The sequence below is a fragment of the Pristiophorus japonicus genome, chromosome 3 (assembly GCF_044704955.1).
Source record: "Pristiophorus japonicus isolate sPriJap1 chromosome 3, sPriJap1.hap1, whole genome shotgun sequence".
Lineage (NCBI taxonomy): Eukaryota > Metazoa > Chordata > Chondrichthyes > Pristiophoridae > Pristiophorus > Pristiophorus japonicus.
The window spans coordinates 223,288,813-223,300,854 of NC_091979.1; the positions used below are offsets into that span (position 1 = coordinate 223,288,813).

Genomic DNA, 12,042 nt, shown 5'->3' on the forward strand with positions numbered 1-12,042 from the left:
CAAAAGTCGGTGCGTGCGGGGAGAAAAGGTCAGTGCGTGCGAGCAGCAAAGGTCAGAGCCTGCAGGGAGCAAAGGTCAAAGCCTGCAGGGCACAAAGTTCAGAGCCTGCAGGGAGGGAATGTCAATGCTCCCTCCATTAAATATCTCACCTACAACCTCTCTCCCTCGCACTCCTCTCTCCTCTTCCTCCCTCCCTCTCTCTGTTCTCTCCCATTCTCTCTCTTTCCATTCTCTCCCTTTCTCCAGGTCGATGCCCAGCTGCAGGTGGTGAAGAAGTTGGAGGAGAAGGAGCACTTGCTGCAGAATAACCTCAGCACCATGGAGAAGGAGCTTTCCCTTCGAACCCAGACCCTGGAGATGCACAAACGCAAGGTGAGAGAGGACGGGAGAGGACAGGTGGATTGACCCCCAGGTTCGTTGAAACCGACTGATGTTCGGAGTCCTGCGGGTCAGAGTTCCTGATGGGCCTCAATCTTCAAACACTTGCTTTTAGTGTAGATACCCAGTGATCTCTAATAGATATCTCTCCATCTTTCTCCCTCTCTCGCTTCCCCCCCTCTCGCTCGCTCGCTATCTCTCTCGCTCCCTCTCTCCCTCGCTGTCCCCTCTCGCTCCCCCTCTCTTTCCCTCGCTCCCCCTTTCTCTCGCTCCCCCTTTCTCTCGCTCCCCCTTTCTCTCGCTCCCCCTCTCTCTTGCACCCACCCCTCGCTCACCCTCACCCTCTCTCTTGCACCCCCCCTCGCTCCCCTCCCCTCGCGCTGCCCCTCTCTCCTCCTCTCTCTCTCTTGCTCCCTCTCTCTCGCTCCCTCTCTCCCTTGCTCCTTCGCTCCTCCTCTCTCTCGCTCCCCTTCTCTCTCTCTCGCTCCCCATCTCCCTCTCGCTCCCCCTCTCTCTCTTGCTCCCTCATCCCATATCTTTCTCTCGCACTGTCGCTACCCATCTCTCTTGCTCCCCCCTTTCTTTATTCCGCTCTCACTCTATTTCTCACTCCCCTTCTTTCTCACTCCCCCTTTCTCCGACTCCCCCTCTCTCTCACTCCCCTTCTCTTTCCCTCTTGTCATCTCTCTCTCACAGGCAGTAGAAGCAGCTCAGCTGGCTGAGGACCTGAAGATGCAGCTGGAGTCGGTGCAGAACAAACTCTCGGGGGTCCAGAACGACATCATCGAGAGCAGCGTGGGCCGAGAGAAAGAAACCTTCAACTACAAGCGAGCTCAGGTGCGCGGGATCGATGTTAGTGTGAGAGACATTTATAACCCAGTGTCGACATCGAATACTCCCAGGGCATCTACAGAGTAAAGCTCCCTCAACACTGTCCCAACAAACACTTCCAGGGCAGGTATAGCTCCGGTCAGAAACAGAGTAAATCTCACTCTACACTGCCCCATCAAACACTCTCAGGGCAGGTACACATTAAATGGTGGGACACTGAGAGGTGTGAAGGAACAGAGGGACCTTGGAGTGCATGTCCACGGATCCCTGAAGGGAGCAGGCCAGGTGGATGAGGTGGTTAAGAAGGCATACGGAATGCTTGTCTTTATTAGCCGAGGCATAGTATATAAGTGCAGGGGGTTTGCTTGAACTGTATAAAACACTGGTTAGGCCACAGCTGGAATACTGCATGCAGTTCTGGTCACCACATTACACAAAGGACGTGATTGCACTTGAGAGGGTAGAGGAGATTTACGAGAATGTTGCCGGGAGTGGAGAATCTTAGTTATGAGGACAGATTGGATAGGCTGGGTTTGTTCTCCTTGGAACAGAGGAGGTTGCGGGGAGATCTTCTGAGGTGTATAAAATTATGAGGGGCCTGGATATAGTGGATAGAAAGGGCCTATTTCCCTTAGCAGAGGACTCAACAACCAAGGGGCATAAATTTAAAGTCATTGGTAGAAGGGGATTTGAATGGATATTTCTTCATGCAGAGGGTTGTGGGGTCTGGAACTCACTGCCTGACAGGATGGTAGAGGTAGAAAGCCTCACCACATTTAAAAAGTACTTGGAAGGGCACTTGAAGTGCTGTAACCTGCAGGGCTACAGACCTAGAACTGGAAAGTGGGATTCGGCTGGATAGCCTCTTGTTGGCCAGCACGGTGAGCTGAGATGGCCTCCTTCCGTGCTGTAAACTTCTATGATTCTATGAGGTACAGCATGGGTTACATACAGAGTAACGCTCCCTCTACACTGTCCCATCAAACACTTCCAGGGCACGTACAGCACGGGTCAGATACAGAGAAATGCTCCCTCTATACTGTCCAATCAAACACTCCCAGGGCAACTACAGCATGGGTGAGAAACAGAGTAAAGCTTCCTCAAAACTGTCCCATCAAACATTCACAGGGCAAGCACAGCACGGGTTAGAAATAGAGTAAAGCTCTCTTTACACTGTCCCATCAAACATTCCCAGGGCAGTTACAGCGCAGGTGAGATAAAGAATAAAGCTCCATCTACAATTTCCCATCAAACACTCCCAGGGCAGGTACAGCACGGGTGATATGCAGAGTAAAGCTCCCTCTACACAGTCCCGTCACACACTCCCAGAGCAGGTACAGCAGGGGTTAGAAACAGAGTAAAGCTCCCTCTGCACTGTCCCATCAAAACACTCCCAGGGCAGGTACAGCACGGGTCAGATACAGAAAAATGCTCCCTCTACACCGGCCCATCAAACACTCCCAGGACAGGTACAGCAGGATTAGATACAGAGTAAAGCTCCCTCTACACTGTCCCATCAAACACTCCCAGGACAGGTACAGCACGGGTTAGATACAGAGTAAAGCTCCCTCTACACTGTCCCATCAAACACTTCCAGAGCAGGTACCACATGGGTTCGATACACAATAAAGCTCCATCTACAATTTCCCATCAAACACTCCCAAGGCAGGGACAGTACGCGTGACATACAGAGTAATGCTCCCTCTACACTGTCCGATCAACACTCCTAGGACAGGTACAGCACAGTTTAGATACAGAGTAAAGCTCCCTCTACACTGTCCCATCAAAGACTCCCAGGGCAGTTACAGCGCAGGTGAAATATAGAGTAAAGCTCACACTGCACTCTCCATGAAACATTCGCAGGGAAGACACAGCATGGATTAGATACAGAGTAAAGCTCCCTCTGGACTGTCCTATCCATCACACCCACGGCAAGTACAGCACGGGTTACTTACACAGTAGAGCTCCCACCAGACTGCCCCAATACAACACTCCCAGGGCAGGTACAGCACGCGTGACATACAGAGTAATGCCTCCTCTACACTGTTCCATCAAACACTTCCAGGGCAGGTACCTCATGGGTTAGATACAGAGTAAAGTTCTGTCTACACTGTCCCATCAAACACTTCCAGGGCAGGGATAGCACAGGTTAGATACAGAGTAAAGCACCCTCTTCACTTTCCCCTCCATCACATCCAGGGCAAGTGCAGCACAGGTTAGATGCATAGTAAAGCTGTATGCTGTACCTGCCCTGGGAGTGTTTGATGGGATTGTGTAGAGCATCTTTACTCTGTATCTGTGGGTATGATTCTTCATGAATACTTTGCACCTATTTCCACAAAAGAGAAGGGCGATGCAAACGCTGCTATCGAGGAGGAGGAGTGTGAAATATTAGATGAAATAAACATAGTGAGAGAGGAGGTGTTAAGGGGTTTAGCATCTCTCAAATTTGATAAGTCCCCAGGCACAGTTGAAATGTATCCCAGGCTGTTAAGTGAAGCAAAAGGGGAAATAGCAGAGGCTTTGACCATCATTTTCAAATCCTCTCTGGCTTCAGGTGTGGTACCAGAGAACTGGAGGACTGCTAATGTGGTACCTTTGTTTAAGAAGGGAGAAAGGGATACAGGCCAGTCAGCCTAACCTCAGTTGTGGGAAAATTATTGGAAAAAAATCCTGAAGGACAGGATAAATCTACATTTACAAATCATGGATTAATCAAGGACAGTCAGCACGGATTTGTTAAGGGACACGGATTAGTGTCTGACTAACTTGATTGAATTTTTCGAGGAGGTAACCTGGAGGGTTGATAAGGACAGTGCGTATGATGTAGTGTATATGGATTTTAGCAAAGCTTTTGATAAGGTCCCACATGACAGCCTGGTCACGAAAGTAAAAGCCCATGGGATCCAGGCCAAAGTGGCAAGTTGGATCCAAAATTGGCTCTGGGGCAGGAAGCAAAGGGTAACGGTTGATGGGTGTTTTTGTGACTGGAAGGATGTTTCCAGTGGGGTTCTGCAGGGCTCAGTGCTAGGACCCTTGCTTTTTGTGGTATACATCAATGATCTAGACTTGAATTATAGGGAGTACGATTAAGAAGTTTGCGGATGATACAAAAATAGGCTTGTAAGTGATAATGAAGAAGAAAGCCGCGGACAGCAGGAAGATATCAATCAACTGGTCGGGTGGGCACAACAGTGGCAAAATGGAATCTAATCCAGAGAAGTATGGTAATGCATTTGAGTAGGGCTAACAATGAAAGGGAATACACATTAAATGGTAGGACATTGAGAAGTGTAGAGAAACAAAGGGACCTGGGAGTGCATGTCCGCAGATCCCTGAAGGTATCAGGCCAGGTGGATAAGATGGTTAAGAAGGCATACGGAATGCTTGCCTTTATTAGCCGAGACGTTGAATATAAGAGCAGGTGGATTATGCATAAACTGTATAAAACACTGGTTAGGCCACAGCTGGAGTACTGCGTGCAATTCTAGTCACCGCATTACAGGAAGGATGTGATTGCACTGGAGAGGATATAGAGGAGATTTACGAGGATGTTGCGTGAGTGGAGAATCTTAGCTATGAGGACAGAATGGATAGGCTTGGTTCGTTTTCCTTGGAACAGAGGAGGCTGAGGGGAGACCTCATTGAGGTGTATAAAATTATGAGGGGACTAGATATACTGGATAGAAAGGGCCTATTTCCCTTAGCAGAGGGATCAACAACCAAGAGGCATAAATTTAAAGTAATTGGTAGAAGGTTTAGAGGGGATTTGAGGGGAAATTTCTTCACGCAGAGGGTTGTGGGGGTCTGGAACTCACTGCCTGAAAGGGTGGTAAAGGCAGAAACCCTCACCACATTTAAAAAGAACTTGGATGCGCACTTTACGGACCTGGAGCTGGAAAGCGGGATTAAGCTGGATAGCCTCCTGTTGGCGGGCGCGGATACGATGGGCCGAAATGGCCTCCTTCCGTGCTGTAAACTTATATGATTCTTCATATGTCGCATACAACACTCCCAGGGCAGGTACACCATGAGTTAGATACAGAGTAAATCTCCCTCAACACTGTCCCATCCAACACTCCCAGGGTAGCTACAGCAAAGGTGGGATACAGAGTAAAACTTCCTCAAAACTATTCCGTCAAACACTCCCACGGCAGGTACAGCACGGGGTTAGATACAGAGGAAAGTTCCCTCTACACTGCCCATCAACGACTCCCAGAGCAGTTACAATGAAGGTGGGATAAAGAGTAAAGTTCCCTCTACAGTGCCTATCAACAACTCCCAGAGCAGGTACAGCACAGGTTAGATACAGAGTAAAGCTTCCTCTACACTGTCCCATCAAACACATCTGGGGCAGGTATAGCACGGGTTAGATATAGGGTAAAGCTCCCTCCAGACTGTCCCATACAACACTCCCAGGGCAGTTACAGCACAGGTGAGCTAAATAGTAAAGCTTCCTCAACATTGTCCCATCAAACAGTCCCAGGGCAGGGAAAGCACGGGTTTGATATAGAGTAAAGCTCAAATTGCACTATCCCATCAAACATTTGCAGGACAGGTGAGATACAAAGTAAAGCCTCATCTACAATGTCCCATCAAACACTCCCAGGGCAGGTACAGCAATGAATCAGATACAGTGTAAAGCTCCGTATATACTGTCCCATCAAACACTTGCATGAGGGGGTTGACTTATGAGGAAAGGTTGAGTAGGTTGGGCCTCTACTTATTGGAATTCAGAAGAATGAGAGGTGATCTTATCGAAACGTGTAAGATTATGAGGGGATTTGACAAGGTGGATGCAGAGAGGATGTTTCCACTGATAGGGAAGACTAGAACTAGAGGACATAATCTTAGAATAAGGGGCCGTCCATTTAAAACTGAGAAGAGGAGAAATTTCTCTCAGAGGGTTGTAAATCTGTGGAAGTCGCTGCCTCAGAGAGCTGTGGAAGCTGGAACATTGAATAAATTTAAGACAAATAGACAGTTTCTTAACCGATAAGGGAATAAGGGGTTATGGAGAGCGGGCAGGGAAGTGGAGCTGAGTCCATGGTCGGATCAGCCATGATTGTATTAAATGGCGGAGCAGGCTCGAGGGGCCGTATGGCCTACACCTGCTCCTATTTCTTATGTACTGTGAATAGCACTGGTTAGATACAGAGTGAAGCACCTTCAACACTGACCCATCAAACACTCCCAGGGCAGGTACAGCACGGGTTAGATCATCATCATAGGCAGTCCCTCGAAATCGGAAGACTTGCTTCCACTCTAAAAGTAAGTTCTTAGGTGACTGAACAGTCCAATACGGGAATTACAATCTCTGTCACAGGTGGGACAGACAGTCGGTGAAGGAAAGGGTGGGTGGGACCATTTTGCCGCACGCTCCTTCCGCTGCCTGCGTGTGTTTTCTGCATGCTCTCGGCGACGAGACTCGAGGTACTCAGCGCCCTCCCGGATGCTCTTCCTCCACTTAGGGCGGTCTCTGGCCAGGGATTCCCAGGTGTTGGTGGGGATGTTATATTTTATCAAGGAGACTTTAAGGGGGTCCTTAAAACGTTTCCTCTGCCCACCTGGGGCTCGCTTGCCGTGTAGGAATTCTGCTTTGGGAATCTTGTGTCAGGCATGCGAACAATGTGGCCCGCCCAGCAGAGCTGGTCAAGTGTGGTCAATGCTTCGATGCTGGGGATGTTGGCCAGATCGAGGATGCTAACGTTGATGCGTCTGTCCTCCCAGGGGATTTGCAGGATCTTGCGGAGACATCGTTGGTGGTATTTGTCCAGCGATTTGAGGGGTCTATTGTATCTGGTCCACGTCGCTAAGCCATACAGGAGGGCGGGTATCACTACAACGCTATAGACCATGAGCTTGGCGGCAGATTTGAGGGCCTGATCTTCGTACACTCTCTTCCAAAGGCTGCACTGGCGGTGTTAAACGTCGTCGTCGATGTCTGCCCTTGCTGATAATAGACTCTCAAGGTATGGAAAGTGGTCCACGTTGTCCGGGGCCGTGCCGTGCATCTTGATGACTGGGGGGCAGTGCTGTGTGGCGGGGTCAGGTTGGTGGAGGACCTTTGTCTCACGGATGTTTAGTGTAAGGCCCATGCATTCCTACGCCTCAGTGAAGATGTTGACGATGACTTGAAGTTCAATCTCTGAATGTGCGCAGACACAGGCATCGTCCGCGTACTGTAGTTCGTTGGGACGACAGAGGTTGCGACGGTCTTGGACCTAGCCTGGAGATGACGAAGGTTGAACAGGTTCCCACTGATTCTGTAGTTTAGTTCAACTCCAGCGGGGAGCTTGTTGAGTGTGAGGTGGAGCATTGCAGTGAGGAAGATCGAGACGAGGGTTGGCACGATAACGCAGCCCTGCTTGACTCCGGTCCGGACGTGGATTGGGTCTGTGATGGATCCGTTGGTCAGGATCACAGCCTGCTCGTCATTGTGGAGCAGGCGGAGGATGGCGACAAATGTTTAGAGGTAGCCGAAACAGAGGAGGACACTCCATAGTCCCATGCAGTTGACAGTGTCAGAGGCCTTTGTAAGGTCAAAGAAGGCCATAAGAACATAAGAAATAGGAAGAGGAGTAGGCCACACGACCTCTCGAGCCTGCTCCGCCATTCAATAAGATCATGGCTGATCTGATCATGGACTCAGCTCCACTTCCCTGCCCACTCCCCATAACCCCTTATCCCCTTATCGTTTAAGAAACTGTCTATTTCTGTCTTAAATTTATTCAATGACCCAGCTTTCACAGCTCTCTGAGGCAGCGAATTCCACAGATTTACAACCCTCTGAGAGAAGAAATTTCTCCTCATCTCAGTTTTAAATGGGCAGACCCTTATTCTAAGATCATGCCCTCTAGTTCTAGTCTCCCCCATCAGTGGAAACATCCTCTCTGCATCCACCTTGTCAAGCCCCCTTATAATCTTATACATTTTGATAAGATCACTTCTCATCATTCTGAATTCCAATGAGTAGAGGCCCAACCTACTCAATCTTTCCTCATAAGTCAACCCCCTCATCTCCGGAATCAACCTAATGAACCTTCTCTGAACTGCCTCCAAAGCAAGTATATCCTTTTGTAAATATGGAAACCAAAACTGCATGCAGTATTCCAGGTGTGGCCTCACCAATATGCTGTATAGCTGTAGCAAGACTTCTCTGCTTTTATACTCCATCCCCTTTGCAATAAAGGCCAAGATTCCATTGGCCTTCCTGATCACTCACTGTACCTGCATACTATCCTTTTGTGTTTCATGCACAAGTACCCCCAGGTCCTGCTGTACTTCCAGTCTTTCTCCATTTAAATAATAACTTGCTCTTTGATTTTTTTCTGCCAAAGTGCATGACCTCATGACCATGCACAAGGGTTGGTGCTGTTCCCTGCATTTTTCTTGTAGTTTTTGCGCCGTGAAGATCATGTCTGTGGTGCCCCGTAATGGACGAAATCCACACTGTGACTCCGGGAGGAGCTCCTTAGCTACAAGGAGAAGACGATTGAGGAGGATTCTAGCTTTCCCAGTGGCTGATAACAGTGAAATTCCTCTGTAGTTGCCGCAGTCGGACTTGTCCCCTTTTTTAAAGATGGTCACGATTACTGCATCTCTGAGATCTCTCGGCATGCTCGCCTCCTTCCAGATGAGAGATGAGGTCATGCATTCACGCCAATAGTGCCTCTCCGCCATACTTTAGTGCCTCAGCGGGGATTCCACCCGCTCCTGTTGCCTTGTTGTTCTTGAGCTGGCGGATATCCTTTTCTATCTCGTGCAGTGTTGGAGGTTTACTGAGGTGGCGGCGGATAGCATGCTGCGGGATGGAATCGAAGACACTCAACTCAAAGGCAGAGTCTCGGTTAAGGAGATCTTCGAACTGCTCCTTCCAGCGGGTCCTGACTGCCTCGGTGTCCTTGATGAATGTCTCCCCATTCTTGGCCAGCAGTGGGGTGGGGCCTTGGGTGCTTAGGCCGTAGGTGGCCTTGACTGCGGTGAAGAATCCTCGCACATCATGGCTGTCGGCCAGCTACTGAATCGCCTGTGCTTTCTCCACCCATCTATTCTTGAGGTCATGAGTTTTTTGTTGGACCTCGGCCTTAAGCCGCCTGTAATGCTGCTCCCGAGTTGGCTTGTTTTAGGTTCAGAAGAGCCCGGCGCTTGCAATTTATTAGCTCTTGGATCTCCTGGTCATACTCCAGGTTGAGTGACTGAGCGTCTCTTCACAGGCACTGGTTATGGTGGGCAGACCAAGCGCTGTGGGCATTCTGCATCTCAGGATCATCGAGGGTCGCCAAGTTAACAGTGAGCCGCTGGCTGAATAGGGCTCTCTTAGCTGGGTCTTTGAGTGCCTCGACATTGATTTTTTTTTGCGACACTGCTTCTGCTGCCATCGCCGCTTTTGCGGCTATGTTGAGGTTGATAATGGAACGGATTAGGCGGTGGTCCGTCCAGCAGTCGTCGACTCCTGTCATGGCGCGGGTGATGCACACGTCCTTGCGATCCCTGGCTCGGACGATGACATAGTCAAGCAGGTGCCAGTGTTTGGAGTGAGGGTGTTGCCACGATGCCTTGTACTTGTCCCTGTGGCAGAACAAGGTGTTGGTGATGACAAGGTCGTGTTCTAGACATTTTGTCAGGAGCAGTGTACCGCTGCAATTGGTTTTCCCTACCCTCTCTCTGCCGATTACCTCTCCCCAGAGGGCTGTGTCCTTGCCGACCCTGGCGTTGAAGTCACTGAGGAGGATCAGTTTGGACAGGGATTTTTCGAGGCTGGAGTAAAAACCCTCTTTGGTCTCATCTGTTTCATTGAGTGTTGGGGCATACGCACTGATGACTGTGGCACTGGTTCTGGGATAGGGTGAGTCGGAGAGTCATGAGACGTTCGTTAATCCCGCAGGGGGAGTCTGAGGCGGTCGACCAACTCGTTCTTGATAGTGAAACCGACTCCGTGGAGGCGGCGTTCTTCCTCTGGTTTGCCTTTCCAGAAGAAAGTGTAACCTCCACCTTGTCCCTTGAGCTGGTCTTCCCCTGCCCGCCGGATATCGCTTGGGGCGGCGATGTCGACATCGAAGCGTCTTAAGTTCCCGGGCAACGATGGCGGAGTGGCGTTGGAGTTGTCCATGAGGGTCCTGACGTTCCAGGTACCGAACTTCATATTGAATGGTGGAAGGTGCCTGTGCTTGAGTTCTTTTAACGTGGGGTGGTCGTTGCAATCAGTTACCACAGGGGCTTAGCTGAGCAAGGTCTTGGTCCAGTGACAAGGGGGTCCAAGACTAGAGACCAGGCACTGCTGTATGAGCCTAATTGCCTGCGGCGAGATGTGGGCGGTAAGCTCGGCGCTGAGCAGCACCCTTCGGTGAGATGGTAGGTGATCCGAGGCCTGGCTAGGGGCAGGCATTTGGAAAGTCGGTCCATTTTGTGGAAGGAGGAGAGGTCATGGCGACCACAGCCATTGGGCACACCACGTGCTCGACAGAGACTCTGCCGTTTAGTGGGGCCAGCAGCCAGGGGGAGGCCAGAGCGTCGCTGGAGGAAGAAAGGCCAGGACGTTGCCGGAGGAAGGGAGGCCCGGTCATCGTCGATGGGTGAAGGAAGGCTGGGACATCGCCGGAGGAAGGGAGACCCGGACATCATCGATGGATGGAGGCCCAGAGGGAAGGCTCGCGCGTGAGGTAGGCCCAAACCTGTTTTTGAAGCTGGTCGAAGGTTCACCGCCGCTGAGATCGCCGGGGCTTGCTTGGAGCATCTGAATCGTCCGTGGGGGGCGAGAAGCGAGGGTCCAACTGGAGGGATTTGGCAGCGAGTTCGGCCTGGAAGATAGGCCGCCGGTGGGGGATGAGCACTGGGCCCTTGAGCACGGTTTTAGGGGTAGGTAGAGTACTTTGAGGGTTGGAGTCAGGACCAGAGGGGACATAGCTAATGACGGGGGGAGAGGTTTGAGGGAGAGAGAGGTGGAAGAAGGCATCAGATAGTCAGATGAAGGCTTGTTCGGGGAGAGCTCCCTAGAGAGCTGCTATCGCATCCGCCATCTTCACCTACAGAGTAAAGGTCACACTGCACTGTCCCATCAAATATTTGCAGGGCAGGCACAGCACGGGTTACATACGGAGTACAGATCCATCTACATTGTCCCATCAAACACTCCCAGAGTAGGAACAGCACAGTTGGATACAGAGTAAAGCTCCCTCTGCACAGTCCCATCAAACATTCGCAGGCCAGGCACAGCACAGGTGAGATACAGAGTAAAGCTCCATCTACAATGTCCCATCAAACACTTGCATGACAGGAACAGCTCCGGTTAGATACAGAGTGAAACTCCCTCTACACTGTCCTATCAAACACTCCCAGGGCAGGTACAGCACAAGTTAGATACAGAGCAAAGCTCCCTCTACACAGTCCCGTGGCAAGTACAGCACATGTTAGATACAGAGTAAAGTTCCCTCTGCCTTGTCCTATCAAGCACAGCCATGGCAGCTGCAACACAGAAATGATACAGGGTAAAGCTCACTCCACCCTGCTCCCTCAAACACTCCCAGGGCAGGGACAGCACAGGTTAGAAACGGTGTAAAGCGCCATCTACACTGTCCCCTCAAACACTCCCAGGGCAGATACAGCACAGGTTCAATATAGGGTGTCGCTCCCTCTATACTGTCCCGTCACACACTCCCGGGGCAGGTACAGCACGGGTGAGATACAGAGTAAAGCTCCCCCTACACTGCACACTGCTCCCAGCAGTGTATCTCGGAGGGTGAGTTGTCAGTTTCTGATTCCCCCCCGGGCGGACTGGAATAGTGAAATGTGTTTTTTGTTGGAGGATTTCCTGGAGTGTATTAGGGATGGTTT

The 12,042-nt window shown here is 50.6% G+C and overlaps 1 protein-coding gene across 3 annotated transcripts in view; it reads left to right on the plus strand.

Moving 5' to 3' along the window:
* LOC139260126 (E3 ubiquitin-protein ligase BRE1A-like) overlaps window positions 1-12,042 on the plus strand; it is a 94,477-nt gene that overhangs the window by 78,359 nt on the left and 4,076 nt on the right. For all 3 annotated transcript variants that reach the window (XM_070876313.1, XM_070876315.1, XM_070876314.1), the window contains 2 exons: window positions 247-372; window positions 1,075-1,215. In XM_070876313.1, the coding sequence (XP_070732414.1) occupies window positions 247-372; window positions 1,075-1,215 (267 nt within the window). The remainder of the gene's footprint in view (window positions 1-246; window positions 373-1,074; window positions 1,216-12,042) is intronic.